The sequence below is a fragment of the Corythoichthys intestinalis genome, chromosome 9 (assembly GCF_030265065.1).
Source record: "Corythoichthys intestinalis isolate RoL2023-P3 chromosome 9, ASM3026506v1, whole genome shotgun sequence".
NCBI classification, from domain to species: Eukaryota; Metazoa; Chordata; class Actinopteri; order Syngnathiformes; family Syngnathidae; genus Corythoichthys; species Corythoichthys intestinalis.
In genome coordinates this window covers 53,475,890-53,500,426 of record NC_080403.1, presented here as the reverse complement: position 1 = coordinate 53,500,426, position 24,537 = coordinate 53,475,890, and the positions used below count along the sequence as shown (strand labels likewise).

Here is a 24,537-nt window from a genome sequence, read left to right as displayed (position 1 = left end):
AAAAGAGCTGTCTGAAGACCTGCGATCAAGGATTGTTGAGTTGTATAAAGCTGGGAGAGGATACAAAACCATCTCTAAAAGTATGGATGTTCATCAATTGACAGTCAGAGAAGTTGTCTACAAATGGAGAGTTTGGCACTGTTGTTTCTCTCCCAAGGAGTGGCCGTCCACCAAAGATGACACCAAGAGTTCAGTGCAGAATACTCAGAGAGGTAAAAAAGAACCATAGAGTGTCTGCTAAAGACTTACAGAAATCTTTGGCACAGTCCAATATCTCTGTGCACACATCAACTATACGTAAAACTTTGAAGAGAATGGTGTTCATGGGAGGACTCCACGAAGGAAGCCACTGCTGTCTAATTAAAACATTGTTGCTCGTTTAATGTTCGCAAAAAGGCACTTGGACACTCCACAGAAGTTTTGGCAAAGTATTTTGTGGACTATTGAAACCAAAGTTGAATTGTTTGGGAGTAACCCACAATGTCATGTGTGGAGGAAGTATGGAACAGCTCACCAACATCAACACCTCATCCCCAACGTGAAGCATGGTGGAGGGGGCATCATGATTTGGGGCTGTTTAGCTGCCTCAGGGCCTGGACGACTTCATTAACGGAAGAATGAATTCAAAGGTTTATCAGGATGTTGAGGCCGTCTGTCAGACAGTTGAAGCTAAAAAGAGGATGGATGCTGCAACAAACAATGATCTGAAACACAAAAGTAAATCAACTTCAGTGTCATGCCACGTCGCTTCCTGTTTTATTTTGAAGGCTTCGCTCTCTTCATAGTCGTGTACTTGCCCTTCCTCTCGTCACCTAATCCACCTGTTCCCCATTACCTTGAGTGTATACAGTATAATGCCCTAGTTTCCCTTGTCTTGTGCAGAAGTGTCTTTCTTCCCAGGTCATTCACGTCAGCCTCTCGCCATAGCCTGTCATAGTTATCCAGCATATTATCCTCCATTTGGATCGCTTTGTGTTTGAACATTTTTGATCCTAGCCATCTTGACTTTTTCCTCCATTTGGAGCGTTTTGTGTTTTTGCCTTTCCGCCATTTTGTTTGAACTTTTGACCGTGGTTGCCCTGACTTATTCCTCCATTTGGAGCGCTTTATGTTGGTATTTTTCCTCATCCCCGTATGTCAGCGGAAGAACCTCTGTTTTCAAAATAAAAGTTTTTGCCTGTACTCCGCATCTAAGTCTGTCTCTCCACCACAGCCTGACATTCAGAATGGTTTCAGAAGAACAAAATACACGTTTTGGAGTGGCCAAGTCAAAGTCCAGACTTTGAACCCCATTGAGATGCTGTGGCATGACGTAAAGGCAACCTGTCATCCCAGACATCCCAGGAATCTGACTGAATTACAGCAGTTTTGTAGAGAAGAATGGGCCAAGATTAGTCCTGCTCGATGTACCAGACTGATCTGCAGCTAGAGGGAGCATCTAACTGAAGTTATTGCTGCCAAAGGGGGGCACACAAAGTATTAATTGTGATGGTTCACTTACTTTTTTCCCCTCCCTCTGTCATTGTTTGCATACTATCTTCATTAAAATATGAAAACCTATAAATGTTTGGGTGGTTTTAGTTAAAGCAGACAGTTTTTTCATCTGTGTGATTTTCACAAAGTTGAGTTTATGCAGAAATGTGAGAAATTCCAAAAAGTTCAGCTACCTTTTCATACCTGATTGAGGAAAATATTACATTATGCTTTTGTGATGTATGATTGCTTCTGTGACATAGATTGAAACAACTTATATTGTTTTTCACCTTGTTCCCATAGTTAGGAGACGTGCTTGAGAATCTCACGAGATAACTTGTTTTGACACGCCTGGGTCCCATAGTTACACGCCTGGGTCCTATAGAGAAATTGTTTTGCACCCATAATATTTACCATTTGTTGGCATCTGTTGCAGCACAGCTCATTTGTCCCATGTGAAAAGCCCTTTTTCAAGGGGGCTGAACCAAAAGTAGCTTAAATGTTTGTGATTGGACGGGGCCGCGCCGCTCGGGGGCGGAAGTTGGCCTCTCCGCCTCTGAGGGGTCCGTCCCTACAAAAGCCGAACATTTCCGGGCGACCAGTGAAGTCTGCCAGCGGGTCATGTACGGATCGCCTGGCCTTTGTCCTTTTGCCGCTTTACTGGAGTGTTGTTGGCTTCCCACTCGTTTGTCACGGTAAGCGATTTTCATTTCTAAGGGACAACTAGTTGTGCTGTAACCAGAGGTTGCGCTAGACTTTTTCGCTGTCATTTTGACTGACACGGTCATAAAAATCTGGTCATAATCTATTTTTACCAGTCACTTAGATTTTTAAAATGATAATAATGACATATTCAATAGAATTTAGTTTCTCTTATACATCCTCTGGTTGTTCTACGTCTCTTACCGTTCTTTGGGGTAATTTAGTTAGCTTTGTGTACCAATCGCAAATGCCACTCAGTGACAGCCAACGAACACTTATAATTTTTTCATTGATAACAAATCTTAATTCTATAATTTATTTGCACTTCACCCTTACTAAAGTTGTTTTTTATATATATACATAAACGGTAACAGTGGCAGTCAGATACCACTGTAATTCTTTTCAGGTCATTCATTGTCAGGTGCGGTACGCCATTGCGTGCCCGCTTGTGCATAATGAAATGTCTCAAGTGGCTGCATAGGCTATTGTCATGAGGTTTTGGACTTTTGCCTCGGACAGACGACTTCTCATGGCCGCTTCGATGTTGTTCTGGAGGCTGAATCCGCGCTCTGCGACCACACTAGAGACTGGGATTACAAGCGCCACTTCAGCCAAAGTTTTGAAATCAGGGAACATTTCTCCAAGTGACCTGATAAAAAGTCGACAAGACTCTCTGAACGAGGGGTTTCCTGAACCCGCAAGCACCCGCTTCAGCGGAAGGAAATCCCGCAGCATGCGCTCCTTCTGAATCAGTGGTTCAGCTGCACTGGTCTGTGACCCAGACGCGCTCCAAAGCCTCCTGTCCTTAACTCTTCAATGCGCTGTCAGCACTCAGCACCCGGATAGCGAGATGCATCAAAAGAGACAACAGCTAATTAATATGCTCACTCGCCACCCTGTGGTCTGGGGTGTGAACTGCAACCGGTCAAAATGACAGACGGGCTTCAGTTTTTTCCGTCACTGTTTTAAAAAAACGGTCAACGACGGAAAATATTCGGTTAACGCGACCCCTGGCTGTAACGTAACGCGGGGATTCTGAGATTGACAAACTCAAATCTAGCATCACGTTACCATTTGTTTGCTTGTTTTTGATATCTGTTTGCTTGCTTTTGTGGGATTGTAATCAATAAATCTCATTTATTCTGCATTTTCTAATCAATAAACATCGTCTATTGAGCAAAAGTGTGCCTGTTACTGATTCACCGCGAACCTGGAAATTTCGGAAAACAATACCGCTGTATTTATTTTTTGAGCTACAACTTTTCACTTTACAGCCAAAAAAAAAATGTCAGTAATTGTCAACGAAAACAAGACAAAGATGAACACATTTTGAAATTACTCAAATATGACCAAGACTAATTGATATTTTTGTCCAAAAGACTAAGACGAAAATTAAAAAGGCTTCTGAAAACAACACTGCTTTCAACCTCTGGCCATATCGATACCGATACAGGACTAGCTTGCAATGAGGAAGCAACTCCTGTTTTGTTTAGGCAACCTTATCTAATACAGGGCAGCAAGTATCTTAATAGTTAAGATCAGAGGTTGGGTTCAACCACCCTCAATGTCATGCTCTCCCACGCATTCAAACTTCTATAGACCCTTGCAACCACATCAAACGGTACTAGAAACTCTTCAAAGAAGCCCCTGGGTGCATATCATGTCCCTGCAGGCTCCGGACAAGACTTGAGGTGAAAAGCTCAAATGTCCTAATCTTAAAATGTACACCAGCTCATGACTAAGCAGCCTTGAGGAAAGACGGCAATATAGCTGTTTGGCATTACTTAAATCTTCAGCTTTTTAAAGCCCCAAGAGTCCTCATTCAAGCCGCATAAATATTTGAACATATACTATTGATGGGGAAGAGCACAGGGGGAAAGAGCTGGCTCCCATTCAAATATTAATGATGCTTTCCAAAACATAAACATTAAGCCAGAATTCCAGCGTAAGCCACCTGCTACTAAATACTGTGGAAAAGGCTGTTGATACAGAGATGGAAATGTCTCCGTCTTTTGAGAACACAGCTCATAAAAACTACTGTTTGAGGCAACAAAAAAAGCACTTTATGCCACCACGGCTGTCTCGTTTCACTGTATAAAGACTATATTTAGTCAGTCTCAACTGTGGGAAACCAAAAACAAATTGGCCAATGTCACTCTACAACAAAAAGCTGCAGGAAACGTCAGGAAAGCAGAGGATGTTGACTGAAATGGACCGTTGACAGAATGTTGAACTCACAGCATTTTTTTTAGGTTTGAATGACTAATACAAAGGGATCTAAATGCTATCAGTGCATTTTCAACCAAAAGGACTGTCAAAAAATATCAAAAGTCGGGCACTTAGACCTGTCATGCAAATCAAACCTAAGTGCTGAAAATTCCTAGTTGGGGCCTAAGTTAAGTTCTAATTCTTTTATTTGTCTCTGAAAAGGATTACAAGTAGATTGGCAGTGATTCATTGCGGCTCTCCAAATGATCACATCTTCTTCATGAGCCAAGAGTGTGTATTAAGTGGCATGCATCTATTTCTACTGCACTTTTTTTGATCGATATACAACGTATCACGAAAGTGAGTACACCCCTCGCATTTCTGCAGATGTTTAAGTATATCTCTCCATGGGACAACACTGAGAAAATGACCAGCGTTGGGCACGTTACTTTAAAAAATTAGTTATAGTTACTCACTTCTTTTTCCAAAAAGCAACTGAGTTAGTACAGTAATTTCTGGACTATAAGGCGCACCTGACTATAAGCCGCCACCCACCAAATTTGACACGAAAACAGCATTTGTTCATAGATAAGCCACACTGGACAATAAGTTGCAGCTGTCCTCACTGTATTATGGGTTATTTACGCCAAAAGATATTAATTGGTAACACTTTTTTTGACAGCGGCATCATTAGACTGTCATAAGACCAAATGAACCACCATAAAGCTTTGAACCAAATGGCTGCAAAGCTTCATTGCTTCAAGAAGCTTCATTTGGCCATCACTGCTCCCTTGGAGGGAGACAGTCAACCTCTGCTGCCACCTGCTGTCAAGACTATTGTCATCCAATGGGCCTCCTAGCATGCATTGTAGCACTACAAATGTAAATAATAAACATTCATGTTCTGTGCTAATTATTTCTTCAGTTATTGTTCCAGTTGTTTCATTAATTGCTAGCTCTAGTATTTGGTAAAACCTTGACAGTAGCACCATAAAACTGTCATAAGACCATCATAATTATGACATGACATTGCCATGAGCATTAACGACATCATGACAGATGTCATTTTGTGTCATCCAGCAAATTATCTCACTTTTGAATTGATGCAAAAGATCCGAGTTGGACATAAATGGAGTGTCGATGACATAATTTGCCAGATGATACTAAATGACATCTGTCATAAGCATTCATTAACAGCAATGATAGTGTCATAATCATGTGATAATTATGACGGTCGTATGGCAATTTTATGACGCAATTGTCAAATAAAGTGTTACCTATTGACCGAAACAAATCAAGAAATAAGCCGCACTGGACTATAAGCTGCAGGATTCAAAATGAGGGAAAAAGTAGCGGCTTATAGTCCGAAAATTACGGTAACTAAATTACTCTATAGTAACAGGAACTAGTTACCCGGGAAAGTAACTATTTCCATTACCTTAAAAAGAAGTTGTTGTATGTCAAAGAATTTGAAATTTTCTGAGCAGTATTCCAGTCAGTCGAATAGAGAAGAACAGACAGGTAGTTGTGTGATAGAACCTTGTAATATTTATTGCACCTCACCAGCAACAGATTTATCCTACACTTGAAGTGCAACAAAAATAAACAGATTTGAATTGCTTACCACTAGAGATGTCCTGATCGATCTCCATCCCGATCGATCGGGTCCGATCACGTCATTTTCAAAGTATCGGATTCGGCAAAAAAATATCGCACATGCCTTTTTTTTAATATATATATATTTTTTAATTAAATCGTTTTCTAATTGCACTTAACGTTACAGACATAAAGTTATACTAATCCAGAGTCTTTAGTTTAGGCTTAAGGTAGGGTTATCAAATTTATCCCAGGCATGAAAATGGGTCAGGGGTTAAAAAGGTGAGAAAGGTGTGGAGTAAATATGTTCCGGCGTTCTGCCAAAATGTCCGCCGTCGGCAAAACGTCCTACATGTGGCGAATTTGACCATTTTAATTTTTCACATAAGGCTTAATATTCGAGTTAACGGGGGTTTAATTAGTTGAAGGAGTTGATTTCAACCACCATTGACTTGCGCTAGCTTAGCCACTCCGGAGCCCTGAAACTAACAAATAACTGTCAAACTGCACAGAATTTGTTCAAATAATTTCCAACGACTAATTAAACCCCGGCTAACTCAAAGATTAAGCCTAATGTAAAAAATTCTGAACTTCCCCTTTAAAATATAGACCATTGAATATGGCCCTTAAAATGTTGTCTATAAAAGTTTTAGAGCAATAAAACAAACAACACAAATGAATAAAATGAACAGGAATCCTTCAAAGTATTTCATAATGGGTCCAAATTATTTTTCGAACAGATCATGTGACTATAGAACCTTAGAGACAGCCGTTTGCATTGCTTAGCCAAAACTACAGCTGAGGAGGCAAGATGGATATTTAGAATTTCTTTAAACCTAAGCTTTCAAAACCCTCAACAACAACTGAGCTTGAACCGAGGATTGAGCACGAGCAGTATTAAAAAGTCCTGGCTGTCGTGTTACCTGTTGTGCTGTAATTCCAAGTGGTGCTTGAATTGGATACAGCGGTGGACAGTCTTTTTGAGCCAACACAAAGTTTGCAGCGCACGGAGATATTTTTGTTATCTTTACTGGACAAAAATGTGAAGTAATGGCTGTGTTTCCAGTGTGCAAATGCAGCCGTTTGTAGTATATCTCCTGCCTATTTCATTGCATCCTGGCGAGGTAGCAAGGCTATGTTGTTTTGGCCGCAAACTCCCAGCGCTCACGCATCATGGTAATACACGTGACCCTTTTTGTTCCATCCCCGATTAAAAAATGTGACATGTGATGTCACTCCCATGACTACAGTATTCTTCATTCTACACACATTATGGGGCAATAACAAAATAGTAACGCACAGGCATCAAGGAAAGTAATTTTACTCAGATTACTGATTTAGAAAAATGAACGCGTTAGATTGTTCTTTACTGAAAGAAAGTAATCAGATTAGTTACGCATTACGATACCGCGTTATTGACAACACTGCTTTTATATTACCGTTAAATACACAAGCTTGACGCTACCTTAACGGGAGCTATTTTTTTCACCGGACGCTCCGGCAGTGTTCAACGCAAGCTGCAACGAACGGCAGTAACTTTGTCATACCACAAAATATGAAAACGAAAACCATTACTCACTAAATTCAATATGCTGGCAAATGCATTCATCTAAAAACAATTGGGAGTGATACTTTACCTCCTCCAGCGAATGTGAATTTGTGCTTAGTACAAGATCATCTGTCGCAATTAGCGATCTTTGACGCTCTGTTTTTTTTTTTTTTTTCCTCCCCGCATACAAACTTGTTTCTCTCTCAGCGGCTGTGATTAACATCAATGAAGTTGCTGTCCTAGCTAAGCCTTGCCTATCATTCGTCTTTGTAAGTTTTTAGTAACTTTGTGTATTGAATTTGAAAGGAAAATGTGTGTTTTGTTTTTGACGAACTTTTTCATGAAGCTAAACTGTTGAAGCTACTCACATGTGGAAAAATACGAGTGTACAACGTTTTAAATGTATTCATTTGGTATATTTCAGTTACCACGATTTGAGAGATCAATAAATTGAAGAATTTACGCCTTGCGTTTGGAGTGCTTGTTTTTGGGTTTGCTGGAATAGCGTCACTGACACACGCAGCATCAAACAGGGGAAGGGGTAAGCGCTGCCGCGCCAAGCCAATTCTGGCTGCATTTTCGACACATGAAAAATAACGAATACGTACTACTGTATGACGGAAAAATTTAGTGGTTTTGTAACTGCAACGTTTTCATAGCATGGTAATCCGTGAAGGTAACTGGCACATGCCTACAAACGACCCCCCCCCCCCCCCCCCTAAAATTTTTCTCCTCGGATCTACACGATTCACGTAGGTCATCCTTTTTGACTTAAAAACGGCGAATTTCGCCGAAAGGTGAGAGATTTTCATGCCTGTTATCCTGTTACCCGCGGTAATTAATTTTTAAGAAATTTATCACATTCAAATATTTCACGCAATTAACGCATGCGCTGCACGACCCACTCATGCATTGTCGCGTTCAACCTGTAATGGCACCGTTTTACATATATATAGAGCTAAAAGGCAACGTAAAATGAGTAGAGTGAATTTTGGCAGCCTTTGGAGCATTTTTTTAATTGGCTAAAGCCTTACAATCCCTCTCCCTACAATTAGAAATATCGTGGGAAGCAATGTGGGGATAAAAGCTTCTTTCTTTTGATCTTTTTATTAGCACCCTATGTTATTTCCCAACGCAGAGAAGATATATCAATTGGTACCACTACGCACAGTCATGGGTGCACTTCCCATCATGCATAGGGCACAACAGTTAAATGGCTACAGTATCATTTACTGAAAGCTCAAAAAATACACTAGATGGCAATATTTAGTCACAATATACAAAGTCACATTCATCCTTTAAGAATCACAAGTCTTTCTATCCGTGGATCCCTCTCACAGAAAGAATGTTAATAATGTAAATGCCATCTTGAGGATTTATTGTCATAAAAAACAAATACAGTACTTATGTACTGTATGTTGAATGTATATATTCGTCCGAGTTTTATTCATTTTTTTCTTAATGCATTGCCAAAATGTATAGGATCGGGAAAAATTATCAGGAATGATTGGAATTGAATCGGGAGCAAAAAAAAAAAAGCAATCGAATCGGGAAATATCGGGATCAGCAGATACTCAAACTAAAACAATCGGGATCGGATCGGGAGCAAAAAACATGATCGGAACAATCCTACAAACTGGTTAAACTTGAGAGTAGCTGAGATCTGTCTTGAAAGAACATCGCTTCAATGATATCTGGCGCCATCTAGCGCTGTGAATGGGTATAACGTCTAGACCGCGAATATAAGCCGACCCCCTCTTTTTCAGTCTTATTTCAATGCAAAAAACACCGTCTTATATTCGGGCCAGTACTGTAAATATTTTTTTTTGCAGCGTTGGATAACATTGCGAGTCCAACTGAATATAAAAGAGGGCTTTTTCACCACCACAAACGCTTTGGGAGCTAAATTTTATAAGGGTGCAAAATTTGACAGAACACAGGTCCGTGAAAAAAAGACCCAAATCACACTGGTCCGTGGTGCAAAATAGGCTGGAGATCCCTGGTTTAGATCATCTGGAATAACCAATATTTACAGATTTAATCCCTTATCTTGGTTTTGTGCAACACCCATCAAGATTTAGATTAGATACCTACCAAGCATAGGCGGATCTACTATTCAGGCGAAGTAAGCCCCTTAGGCCCCAAACCAGTAGGGGGCCCCCAACCAGCTGCCCTTAGCAAGGGCTTGGGCCACCGGAGCCAGCAGCACCCCCAGCTATTCGTCATGTATAATTATGTCAGCATACCAAACAAATAAATAACAAAACAAAAAAGAAAGCCATTTGAATGCTGCATTTATATTATCTCTCCCCCACAGACACGCACTATCAGTAGCTTCCCTTTAATTTAGCGCCGTTTAGCTTTGCTTAGCTCCGTTTAGCATCGCTTAGCACCGCTTAGCTGTTCGTTAGCTTCACTTAGCTCTCCCATGTTTTTCACGCCACTAAGCTGGCTATTTTTACAGCTCACTTGCTACTTTGCACTTCGGCTATCGTTTATTTCGAACACATGAGCGAACGTGCTTTCCATGAGAGCTAAAGTGCAGTGAGGGAGAAGTTGAGAACAGGCCGCTAATGCCTCTTTTAACTTTCTTCTACTTCTTCTTCACACCAAACATAAAATCCACGACAGCACACCCTGTGGCGAAACAAAGCAGTACAGTTCCAATCAGTCATACAATTGCACTCAAGAGCTGGTTAACAGCATTTGCTAACGAAAAAAAAAAATGAATCTATTAGTGACACCACAAGCAATAATGAAGAATGTTTTTTTTACGGAGTGAAAAGCTTTCACTTAGCGGTTTAGCAAAGGTACCTCCGATGAACATTTCAAAATAAAAGCACGTCATGTTTGTCATATAAATAACGATTTCTGGAGTTAATCCCACATACTTCAGAATTAATATTATAATATGTTGAGTAAATACTACAGAATACAGATTCTATCATAAGAATAGCTTTTCAAATGACACTCTTTATGACATATATGATTGGCAATGAATAATTATTATAATTATTATACTACTATTATATGTAGTAGTATATCATAATAATACTGCTAGAATTTTTTAAAGAATTGTTTTGAATAATGTTGGAAAGGCAAAGTCAGTTTCCTGAATTTGTTTACTTTCCATTCTTTTGCACTAGTAAATGCTATTAGCATTTAACCTCATTGTTTATTTGTGATTAATTATTGTTATTTACATGATTATTTGTATTTTAATAAAGAATTTAAGTGTTCCAAAATGGTTTTGTGAATTAATAAGCGTCAACAAAAATTTCATTGCTAAATTAGTTTAAAAAAAAAAAAAAAAAAAAAAAAAAAAAAGAAATTAGTCGACTAATCGTAAAACTAGTCGGCTGACTACTCAGGGGAAAAGTTGTCGTTTTGGACAGCCCTAGTGTACCGGAACATATTTCCTCCACATCCTTGTCACCTTTTGAACCCCTGACCCATGAAGAGGGCCCCTGGATATGTTCGCCTTAGGCCCCAAAATTGCCAAGTCCGCCACTGCTACCAAGTAAAACATTTCTGAAACCTAAAAATATGACAGAAGCAAAACTGTTTTCTAGTAAAATAATCCAAAACATAGCAGTTCTATGTTAAAGCCATCATTTCGAACGCCTCCCTAATCTACCTTTTCAAGTGTTTATTTGAGGACACAGCCAATGTGGAGTGACTTCATCCCCACCCCCGCCCACTCCTTTTGGTCCTATCATAAAGACACGCACGCTTCTCAGCAACATTCAATCAAGCATGAACTGTGAATTTGATTTAGGACTGCAATTTCATTAGCTGCATATTTTTCAACAGTCACTCACACTACATCAACATCGTTGCCACTTCTATTTTATTTGCCCTTTCCTATTTGGGGGGAGGGGTGCAGGGACTCAACCAACCTTGAAAAACAAACAGACTATGTATAAATGTGTTACTGCAAATCTTTGGCGAAGCACAAACGATAAGTAAAAGTGAATAGCCGCAGGTAGCTACTGATTACGTCTTAAATAGTAGCGCCTGCTGTTTTCCCAAGCAAAATGAAAGGCGCACATAATCCATACAAATTACTCACAAAAGTTTTCATAATGGTTCAACTTGAAAAGTACACAGTATTGTATATGATGCAGACTGCTGAATCTGTAGAAAGATTTTGAAGTTTGAAGAAAGGGAAGCAATTTATAGATAGACGTCAAACAGATGACTCATACTAGATTTTTTTATGAAGATAAAATGATTAATTTTGTTGCCATTGGGGTTGTATGTTCTCGCCTTGATAATTTATAGTATGTGCAGGGGTGAAAGTGGCTAGAGGTTCTTGTCTGAACTCCCTGAGGTAAATAAATATATATATATATTTTAGGGGTGTCAAACGATTACAATTTTTAATCGAGTTAATTACAGGTTAAAAATTAATTAATCATAATTAATCTCAATTAATCACAATTTAAACCATGTATAAAATATGCCATATTTTTCTGTAAATTATTGTTGGAATGGAAAGATAAGACAAGGTGGATATATACATACAACATACTGTACATAAGTACTGTATTTGTTTATTGTAACAGTAAATCCACAAATGGGATTATTAACATTTTTTCTGTTAAAGTGATCCACGGATAGAAAGACTTGTAGTTTTTAAAAGACAAATGGTATAGTTATAAGTTATAGTCATTTTATATCAAAACCCCTCTTCATGCTTTCATTTTAATAAAATTTGTAAAATTTTCAATCAAAAGTAGAGTTAATATAATAATAATAAGAATAAAAATAACAATAGTAAGAATAGAGTGACCAAAGTCTGAGTAAGTTTTACGTGTATTTTGCATAGCTATTTTGATATGTAATGCCAGTTCATTTTGCATTGTTGTTTAACTGTGAAAATAGGGCCTCATTACTATAGACTGAAGTGCTTTTCTTTTTGTGAACATTATTTTTTTTTGAGAGAGATAGGAATATTATTTTTGTTGTGCTTTCACTAAACGATACTTATGTTTGTTGTGAAGGAGAGGCTTATGCCAATAAACGGCACGGTCCAAAGAACGCCTGTGTCCACTCGCCTTTATAAAATACATATCTCTGTACATATCTTACCAATATACAACAAGAGACACTTAATTGCCACTAAAAGAAAGAAAACTTACCGAAATATGTGTGGAGCACAAATAGCAATTTGCATTGCATTGTGCATACAGCATAAACATCTCACAACTACTAATTCTCCCATGTTTAGAAGAAATAACAATAGTATGGAATGGCGCTGCCCCCAAGTGGCTAGTGGCATTCTCTTCACTCTTAATGTCCATAAACTGCCTCATTGTAATCTGTTTAAGGCAATGTGCGAGCTGGTCATTCAGTGCATGCGTTAATTGCGTCAAATATTTTAACGTGATTAATTTAAAAAATTAATTAACGCCCGTTAACGCGATAATTTTGACAGCAATATATATATATATATATATATATATATATATATATATATATATATATATATATATATATATTAGGGGTGTAACGGTACACAAAAATCTCGGTTCCGTACGTACCACGGTTTTGAGGTCACGGTTCGGTTCATTTTCGGTACAGTAAGAAAACAAAATGCAAACTATAAATGTGCTAGTTGTTTATTACACACTTTTGTGCTTTCGCCAATAGGAACATTAGCCTATAAAAAGCTAGAATTCTGCTCAAAAAGTAGTGGGTATTTAAAGATAATCCAACAACAATTTGCCTTTCAGACCCCGCGTATTGGTCAGAAAAAAGAAGTCCTGTGCTAAAGAGAAAAGCAATCCCAATGACAAAGACTTTAACATGTATTTTACAAATGAATCATTTTTTTTCTTATGAACGGTTTTCAAAAGCTTTATTGGTGGATTTTCTCAAGTTAAAGCGCCACACAGAAATTAATAAATTTAATTGTGTAAGCAGGATCTGTGTATTATTCTTATTATTTAATTACAGGTGTTTTAGCTCATTTCAATTTATTTGATTTAAATGGGCTATCATTTATTTTATTATGTGTTTATATTTTACAAATGTAATGTAGTATTCATTTATATTGTATATTTTATGTTGTATAACTTTAGTTCCTATGTGAATATTAGTTCCTACTTGTATTGTTGTGGTAGGAGGGTTTTGTATTGAACACGGGGCCGTGTTGGTTATTATTATAGCAGAGAAGACAGCAGTAAATCAACAAAGACAACTCAATTGTGCCCCGATCTACCACTCAAGAGATTTGATTGACTCAAAAAGTGGGTTACGATTGCATATTAGTTTGAAAATCGACCGGATCCACCGTATTTTTACACGAGTGACTTCAGGTCTGCCCTTTCCTAGCTACCGGTAGTAGTATTGACGCAGGAGGGTCCCGTCTCGCGTCAAATAATAAAGTCTGCCGTTCTTTTCGCATGCGTCGTGTTGAGCCGCTTCTGGGGCCCGTCTAACACGCGGCCGCACTGCTACTGGTGTGCATTGGCTGATTGACTTTAACGCCCGCGTTTCACTGCGTTCTCGCGGCGGCCACGTTGTCGCGCCGTTGACGTTTCTGGGTTTTATACTGTCCTACCGTGTTGGTCCTCATTATAGTAGAGAAGACGGAGTAAATATAATCTACACCAAGAAACTGTAACCCGATCGACTCACAGCCTCGAAAAGTAAGGGTTACATTTCGTCAGAAACTCCTTCGGTACGCCTCCGTTCCGAACCGAGCACCCCGTACTGAAACGGTTCAATACAAATACATGTACCGTCCATATATACTGTATATATATGTATGACAAACGTCCTAAAACCACTAAAATGCAAAAAAAGCTGCTTTTGGAACAGTTATACCTATAAAACACAACAGGTCTTAAACAAGTATTAGGCTACTGCAGTACAGTTACTGTAATCAGGCATACACAAGGAACAAATTTTCATTCAAAAATGTATTTTGGTGCTGGAAGCTTCTTCCATTTCAAATGGAATGGACGAGAGTTGTCCGATAATTACTTTTTAACCAATATCCCGATGTTGTTCAACCCCAAAAATCCGATACAGATATCAAACCAATACCTATACATGCTGTCGTGGACTTAACAAATTCATTATTTTTCCTTCATGTATCATTCATTTTATTTTTGCACCTTGAATGCAAATGGTCTGCTCACATAACAAGCATTGCTGCTGTGATAAGTTGTGACCAGCCCCTGTACAAAGGCAGAAAGCTTCTACATTCACTTTGAAGGCAACATGCATATTGGCCCAAAACCAACAATAAAAAAAGTCGCTATCAGGGGTCGACAATTAATTGACATGGTAGATTGATGGTCAGTATCTAAGTACCCACCTGACATTATAGTACAAAACAACATGCTTCTGAAACCCCCAGCACCCGGCCAAGCACCAGGAAAAAAACACTTAAGAAAGAGAAAGTCACAGGAGGAGGTGAGGGAAAGCGAAATCCAATATGAAAAGAAATGGTAGAGAAAGTTTCAGCTCCAGTAGCGAGACTGCTGGAATTGGCTCAGCAACGATGAGACAAAAAGAATTAGGTTTACAGTGAAAAGTTAATGGGTATGAAACCTATGGTATGAGCATAACATGTGATGTCAACCGCGTGACTACGGAGCAAATAATATAATCATAAAAGCTTGAAAATCGTTAGCCATAATTGCCATCTCTTTGACTTCTGAAATTGTTGCCACGACAACTGAGCCGCGGGAGACAAATTGTTCTTTTTCGTGAATTTTTGGATCAATAACTGACATTTTGACCTGGGCCAGTGGTTTTGATAGTGGGGCCAGTGAATTTCAAAAGCCGCTGGCCCATTATCCGATTATCCAATAACAATTTAAAATGCTTTAATCGGACATCTCTCGATTAGTGCCAGATAATTGGACGTCAATCATTGTCAAGAGTTAATACCAAAACAAGACTGTTGAAAATGGGTTTGACATATTTCATTCCTCTTTGCAGTCTTACCTATCGGAGACAGTTCGGCCACGCTGCCGATGTACGGCCCCTCCAAGAATTTGGGTTCGCTGTCGTTGATGTCCTGGACCTTGATGACGAATTCCGACTCTGGTTCCAGTGGGTCGTCGCTAAGCCGATCGCGGGCCTGCGCTCGGAGCGTGTAGAAGGCTTTCTCCTCGCGGTCCAGCCTCTCCGTGGCGTGGATGTCACCCGTTAGCTCGTCGATAATGAAGATGGTGCCTGCTCCTTCTCCGGAGATGGTGTACTTGATGTTACCTTCGCCTTCATCGGAGTCTGTGTGGATCTGGAAGAAGGAATGAATGTAGAAGTGTTATAGTCAGTGTAGTCGGATTAGTTTCTTCAGTAACGAGTTATCTAACGCGTTCAATTTTCCAAGCCAGTAATCCGATTAAAGTTAGTTTCCCTAGTGCCTGTGCGTTACTATTTTGTTTTTGCCTCATAATGTATGTAGAATGAAGAATACTGTAGTCATGTACGTGTATTACGATGCTGTTTGAGGCTGAGCGCTGTCTGCCACGGCGGTCAACAACATAGCATTCTGACGAGGCAGCGAGGCTAACAGTGAAAAGCAGGATATATACCGCAAATGGATGCCTTTGCTCAATGGAAATACAGCCATTACTTCATATTTCTGTCCAGTAAAGATGACAAAAATATCTGTCGGCTGTCGGCAGCTAAAAACTCTACATCCAATTCAACAAGGAAGCACTTGGAATTACAGGACAACGCGACAAAACTCGAAACAAAGCCTACAGGTGACAAGACAGCCAGCAATTCTACAGTTTGTAACCAACCTTTATGCACATTTTATTGTCAGTTAGGGTTGTTCCGATCATGTTTTTTTGTTCCCGATCCGATCCCGATCGTTTTAGTTTGAGTATCTGCCGATCCCGATATTTCCCAATCCGACTGTTTTTTTTTACTCCCGATTCAATTCCAATCATTCCCGATAATTTTTCCCGATCATATACATTTTGGCAATGCATTAAGAAAAAAATGAATTAAACTCGGACAAATATATACATTCAACATACAGTACATAAGTATTGTATTTGTATATTATGACAATAAATCCCCAAGATGGCATTTACATTATTAACATTCTTTCTGTGAGAGGGATCCACGGATAGAAAGACGTGTAATTCTTAAAGGAGAAATGTGACTTTGTATATTGTGTCTAAATATTGCCATCTTGTGTATTTGTTGAGCTTTCAGTAAATGATACTATAGCCATTTAACTCTTCTGCCCAAATGTATGATGGGAAGTGCAACCATGACTGTGCATAGTGGCACCAATTGATATATCTTCTCTGCGTTGGGAAATAACATCGGGTGTTAAGAAAAAGGTCAACTACTACATTTCTTCCCTACATTGCTTCCCACAATTTTCTAATTGTTGAGACGGATTTTAAGGCTTTAGCCAATTAAAAAGAGGCTCCATAGACTCCCAAAATTCCCTCTACTCATTTTACGCTGCCTTTTAGCTCTATATATAGCTAAAACGGCACTATTATAGATTGACTGTGTTGCCCAACGACAGCCCCAAAATATCACTGCTCTAGAGGAGATCTTCATAGAGGAATGGGCCAAAATACCAGCAAATGTGTGTGAAAAACTTGTGACGAGTTAAAGAAAATGTTTGGCTTCCATTATTGCCAACTAAGGGCACATAACAAAGTATTGAGATGAACTTTTGGTATTGACCAAATACTTATTTTCCACCATGATTTGCAAATAAATTCTTTAAAAATCAAACAATGTGATTTTCTGTTTTTTATTCCACATTCTGTCACTCATGGTTGAGGTTTACCCATGTTGACAATTACAGGCCTCTGTAATATTTTCAAGTGGGAGAACTTGCACAATTAGTGGTTGACTAAATACTTATTTGCCCCACTGTACAACATATTTAAAAAAAAAAAAAAGAAAAAAAAAGAAAGGGTTAAAAATATATATTAAATTTTAAACAAAAGCAAGGCAATCAACATGCAAAGCTGGCTTAAAATAAAATAAAATTGCTCACCTTATTTGTGCTGTCAGCTCTTAAATACTTCGAAATTCAACAGTCTATTGAACTGATTGCTTTAATTTCTTGCCAGATATCCTTAATGGCAAAAAAAACAACAACAATTAGTGTTCTTATTTTCTTTTTTAAATGATCCTCCAAAAAAGTTTAAAATAAAAGAAATAAACAAATTGCCCTGGCCAATGTGAAGTCATTTACTGCCATTGATAGTTATAGACATCAAATTAAACTGTCCCATTTGAACTGGGATGGCTGGCATTGAGTGATTGTGTTTCATTTCCATTGATGGTGATAAATGTCTAATTCAACTTGACTGGCGGGCTGGCAGCGATCGCACAATTGCTGCTAAATCCTCCCAGTTAACATTGATTGGACGTCTATTGCCAACAGTGGCAATCTCAGAGTTAAAAGCAGAGCAGGGCTTGGTCTAGGTGTGACTACACCAGTACTTCTCAAATAGTGGGGCGGGCCCCCCCAGGGGGGCGCAGAGCAATGCTGGGGGTGGCGCATGTGACCTTGGGGAACATACTTTTTTGTCGTACTAGAATAAAGTGTAATTAGACATATACTCATTGGGTGGCAGTGCCGCTCTCATTATCAGCATGTGTGCAGTATTTTTGAACCAAACAAGAGCACACAGCAAAGAGCACTGGAGATATGTAAAGCTAAGACAAGGAAATATGACGAAGCGTATGTAGCACTTAGCTTTTGGCTTTGACTTTTAGTACAGTGGGAGATGAGGAAAGACCAGTCCGTTTACTTTGTCAAAAAATGTTTGCAGCAGGAATTAATTTTTTCAGCCAACAATCCTCCCACTTTGTCAGTGTTACATCAGTAAACCAGCGAGCACTGTCACCATCAAAAAAGGGGGCATACCAAGTTGCTCAGTGCAAAAAAAACCCCACACCATAGCAAAGGAGCTGATACTGCCTGCAGCAAAAATAAAAATTGTCCCTCTGTCCAATGCCACGTCATTTTTGTTCTATTTTTGTTTTTTCGGTCTAATCGTTTGACATATTGTCCTCATGAGTTAATGTTGCTAATCAATTTGAATTTATTCTTATTGACTGATTTTACTAAATTTTATTTTTCAGTATGAAACGGTCAAAAAATGTACTTTTACAGAATGGATCTGTGTTTTTTTGTTTGTTTTACACTTTATTGTAAGTTAATCTTTTTTTTCCTGTAATATTAAACAGACACAATGTTATGCAGAGTTGTACTTATAATAATAACATTTTTTTTTTTTTTTTTTTTTTTTTACAAATGATACTACAGTATATTTACAGTGATGGCAGAAAGTTGGGGGGGCGCGGAACGTTTACATCTTCCTGGGGGGGCGTCACAGAAAATAATTGAGAAGCACTGGACTACACGTTAACAATTACTATGAAAAAAATAACGCGTCAAAATTGAGTAGTTCAACAATTATTGAATTCAGTACGCAATCATCTGAAAAGAACAAAAACTATTTAAAAAAAATGGATTAACGTACATTCTTGAAATACCATAATTGCCATGTAAAACAGAAGGAACGCTACTTTGTCACTTCTCCACATCAAACTTTCTGTAGATTTCAATTCAGTAGCTCAAAGTTACACCAAGTTGACCGTTTCATCTCTCCAATTCTTGTACCGCTTGCCCTTAATAGCAATCACAGTCTAATTTCATCCCGCCAGGTCGCTACACCAGTCATCATTTAGGATGTGACAAAAGACTACGCTTCTGGTGGTAATTTACAACTTTTCCACAAAGGACGGCGAACCCAAATGAGGTGTTGAAAGTCATTCCGGCAGTTGTTAAAGGTAGACGAAATGAGAACTTCATTATAAATCACGCCAATAGTTCCCTCCTAATGTGATTGAGTATTCAGATGCTCCCTAGGCGGCAATACAGAGAAAAGGTTCTTAAATTCAACACTGTGCATACATTTTCATTAGGGCTATGCCATATTAAACAATTGCTGATATCACCGATGTGTTTTTGGTAGTGTACTGATATTAGCATCGGTACCGAGTACTAAAAAAAAAAGTGCCGATGCCACGCAGTGTGTACTTTTCAACATCTATATTCCTACCCAAGATGGCTGTTAGCTATGAAAGTAGACATCAATGAGGAAGCGTTTGACTTTAGATTTGGGAAGAAATATCATTTTGGTGATTGATTTGCAGCTGGGCCGAGAATGAAAAGTGGTATTTGCCAAGTGGGAAAATGAATTTTGTGACGTGGCATTTTTTTTGTGCCATGTGGCAACATTAATTTTGGCATGTGGCATTTTTTTGCCATATGGCAAAATTGATTTTGCCGTGTGGCAATTCTTTTTTGCCATGTGCAATTTTTGCTATGTGGCAAAATTGATTTTGCCATGTGGCAGTTTTTTTTCCCATCAGGCAAAATGTATTTTGACATGCCATTACTACTAGGGTTGTTCTGATCATGTTTTTTTGCTCCCAATCCGATCCCGATCATTTTAGTTTGAGTATCTGCCGATCCCGATATTTCCCGATCCGATTGCTTTTTTTTGCTCCCCATTCAATTCCACTCATTCCCGATAATTTTTCCCGATCATATACATTTTGGCAATGCATTAAGAAAAAAATGAATAAAACTCGGACGAATGTATACATTCAACATACAGTATATAAGTACTGTATTTGTTTATTATGACAATAAATCCTCAGGATGGCATTTACATCAATAATAACATTCTTTCTGTGAGAGGGATCCACGGATAGAAAGACTTCTTAAAGGATAAATGTGACTTTGTATATTGTGACTAAATATTGCCATCTAGTGGATTTTTATGAGCTTTCAGTAAATGATAATTCAGCCATTTAACTTCTGCCCAAATGCATGATGGGAAGTGCAACCATGACTGTGCGTAATGGTACCAATTGATATATCTTCTCAGCGTTGGGAAATTAAATAGGGTGTTAAGAAAAAGATCAACTACTACCTTTCTTCTCCACATTGCTTCTCACAACATTTCTGATCGTTGAGAGAGGGATTGTAAGGCTTTAGCCAATTAAAAAAAGGCTTCAAAGGCTGCCAAAATTCTCTCTACTCATTTTACGTTGCCTTTTAATTCTATGTGTATGTTATACGGTGCTAATATAGATTGAACGCGTCAATGCGTGAGTGGGTAGTGCAGCGCATGAGTTAATTGCGTTAAATATTTTAATGTTATTCCCACCGTTGACGCGATAAATATAACATCCCCACTTAAAGCCAAAATTAAAGACTCTAGATGAGTGTTTGACTTCAACGTTAAATACAATTAGGAAACGATTTAATTAAATTTTTTATATATATATATATATATATATATATATATATATATATATATATATATTTATATAAAAAAAGGCATCTCCGATATTTTTTTGCCGATTCCGATACTTTGAAAATGACGGACCCGGTCGATCGGCATCATCGGGACAGCTCTAATTACTACCCAAAATATGCTCTCCATTTATTAGGGTAACCATATTTTGATTTCCATAAAAGAGGACACTCGGCCCGGCCTCAAAATACTTGAATTTTACTCGAAGATCACTCAAAGAGGCCTATACCACCCACTTTTTTTTACCCAACTGGTTACTCAACAAGCTTTAGTCTTCCCTAAATAAATGATCAAACACTTAAAAAAAAAAACAAAAAAAAAACGAAGAATGATTTTTAAAAAAAATATTCAATTTTTATTCTCATTTTATTCTCATTCAATGTTCAAGATTGTACGCAAACAATAACCGAAATAAACTGACAAGCTATTCAACCAGCATGTTTCCAAAAGCAGCAGTTCAAAACTACATTGCCCATAATGCCTTGCGCGGCTGAGTTCACTGATTGCTACTCTATTAGCGAGTACGGGAGCCGAGGCAAAATCAGACTTCGCTATAAAAGTTTACAATCATTGGCAGCGCAAAAATGCGACACCAAACGGGATTTTACAGATTACACCAGTACAAATCTCAGACAGAGGTCAACAGTTGCCATTATATACGTATTTATCGTAAAAAAAAAAAATCATAAGAAACACAGCTATTTAGAATGTAATACTAGCATTCAAACAAATAAAGGAACGCAGAACAATTACAAGACTCATACAATATACTGCATCTCTGTGTACACATATAACCCTATATACAACAGAAGACACGTGATCGACATTAACAGTAGATAAACTTACAGAAAGGTGTATGGGGCCATGTCTTTTAGAAATCCTTATTGAACTCCTTACTGTAGTCTCATCTCTCGCCAAACCGTCAGCAGATGGTGGTTATTCCACATGAAACAAAGGGGTAAAATGCCAACAAAAAAGAGGAAAAAGATCTACTTCTCCCACCCTTACTAGTAGGAGCCACGTCAACGCAGGCAGGCGCTGCCCCCTAGCGGCCGGAGGGATTCTCTTCAAATTGGTGCCATGAAAAATCATAAAAATCGAACATTTTCATGAATTTATGAAACCCGGCCGGACCCTCCGGAGGGCACGTAATAAGAGGACTTGTCCGGGCAAAAGAGGACGTTTGGTCATCCTACCATAAACGCTCTTCAACTGGTGTTTGTAACCTGCACACAACTTTTCTAGTTATAGAATTTTTATAGTCCTGGAGTGGGCTAGCCAGTCTCCAGATCTCAACCCCATAGAAAATTTGTGGAGGGAGTTGAAAGTCCGCGTTGCCCAACGACAGTCCCAAAACATCACTGCTCTAGAGGAGAGCTGCATGGAGTAATGGGCCAAAATAACAGCAACAGTGTGTGAAAAGCTTGTGAAGAGTTATAGAAAACGTTTGGCCTCCGTTATTGCCAACAAAGGGTCCATAACAAAGTATTGAGATGATTTTTTTGGTATTGACCAAATACTTATTTTCCACCACGATTTGCGAATAAATTCTTTAAAAATCAAACAATGTGATTTTCTGTTTTTTTTTTCCACATTCTGTCTCTCATGGTTGAGTTCAAAGTTCAAAGTTTGCTTTATTGTCAATTCTACCACATGTGCAAGGACAGACAGAGAATTGAAATTGCATGACTCTCTAACCTCAGTGGCAGTAAAAATGAAATAAAAGAAATAAATATACAGTGGGGAGAACAAGTATTTGATACACTGCCGATTTTGCTGCTTTTCCCACTTGCAAAGCATGTAGAGGTCTGTAATTTGCATCATAAGTTCTCTTGAACTGTGAGGGATGGAATCTAATACAAAAAAAAAAACAGAAAATCACGTTGTATGATTTTTAAATAATAAATTTGCATTTAATTGCATGAAATAAGTATTTGATACATCACAAAAATCGAACTTAATATTTGGTACAGAAACCTTTGTTTGCTATTACAGATACCAAACGTTTCTTAGGGCTGTCAAAATTATCGCGTTAACGCGCGTTAATTAATGAAGATGGGTCGTGGCTGGGTTTTCCAGCATGACAACGACCCAAAGCACACAGCCAAGGCAACTAAAGAGTGGCTCCGTAAGAAGCATCTTAAGGTCCTGGAGTGGCCTAGCCAGTCACCAGATCTGAACCCGATAGAAAATCTATGGAGGGAGCTGAAAGGCTGTGTTGCCCGGCAGCAGCCCCGAAACCTGAAGGCTCTGGAGAAGATCTGCATGGAGGAGTGGGCCAAAATCCCTGCTGCAGTGTGTGCAAACCTTGTCAAGGACTACAGGAAACTAGGGCTGTCAAACGATTAAAATTTTTAATCGAGTTAATTACAGCTTAAAAATTAATTAATCGTAATTAATCGCAATTAATTCAATTCAAACCATCTATAAAATATGCCATATTTTTCCTGTAAATTATATATATATTCTGCAAAATAAATTGTTGGAATGGAAAGATAAGACACAAGATGGATATATACATTCAACATACGGTACATAAAGACTCTAGTGTACTGTCATTTAAATCTGTCTATGCTGTCCTCACTCCGAAGCGTCTACTTTTTCCAAAGCTAGACAGCTAGTGAACGACGCCTTAAAAATTAGACTTCTTCCTTTTTCATCTGATTTCTTAATAAAATGGCCTCAAACCACTGTCCTCTTTAGACCGTCGTAAAACTACAAAAAGTACACAAGCATTGCATTAGCAACAACGTTAGCTTAGCACGCTATACAGGTTCACTAAACATAAACAAAAAGCATCTCATACAAAAAATATAACATTTCGCTTACTAACATAATATGTACATTCTTTACAACAACCATACTTACGGACAAATCTTGTCCAAGGATCATATAAGCACAACATTACAACGTAGGCGTCAGCCCGAGACGTCGTGCAGCCATAATGAACTGGCAAGAAAACAATAAACCATGTCGCAAAGCGACCACAAGAGTTCGCTGTTGGACAGCACAAAAAGCCTTGCTGTAAAACTTACCAAAAGGCAGAATACTTTCTGAGCGGGACACGTGCGTTAATTGCGTCAAATATTTTAACGTGATTAATTTAAAAAATTAATTAACGCGCGTGAACGCGATAATTTTGACAGCCCTAAGAAACGTTTGGTATCTGTAATAGCAAACAAAGGTTTCTGTACTAAATATTAAGTTCGATTTTTGGGATGTATCAAATACTTATTTCATGCAATTAAATGCAAATTTATTATTTAAAAATATTACAACGTGCTTTTCAGTTTTTTTTGTATTAGATTCCGTCCCTCCCCGTTGAAGAGAACTTATGATAGAAATTAAAGACCTCTACATGCTTGGCAAGTGGGAAAACCAGCAAAATCGGCAGTGTATCAAATACTTGTTCTCCCCACAAAAAAAAAAAAAAAAAAGTTTTATAGCATTTAAGATGGTTGCCTTTTGCTATGAAAGTTAGCTAAATGTTCTTTTGTTGTACATAGATCCTAATTTTTTTGGGTTTTTTTCAGCTCAGGTATTTTAATTTTTTATGTTCCTTATCTGATTACTCGATTACTCGAACTAACTAGTTCATCGATTAATCGACTACTAAAATAATCGATAGCTGCAGCCCTAAACGTGATGCATGTATTCAAAATA

The 24,537-nt window shown here is 38.4% G+C and overlaps 1 protein-coding gene across 1 annotated transcript in view; it reads right to left on the bottom strand.

The window, feature by feature from the left end:
* LOC130921708 (cadherin-22-like) overlaps window positions 1–24,537 on the bottom strand; it is a 514,730-nt gene that overhangs the window by 208,267 nt on the left and 281,926 nt on the right. Inside the window, exon 5 of the mRNA XM_057845921.1 lies at window positions 15,494–15,788. Within this exon, the coding sequence (XP_057701904.1) occupies window positions 15,494–15,788 (295 nt within the window). The remainder of the gene's footprint in view (window positions 1–15,493; window positions 15,789–24,537) is intronic.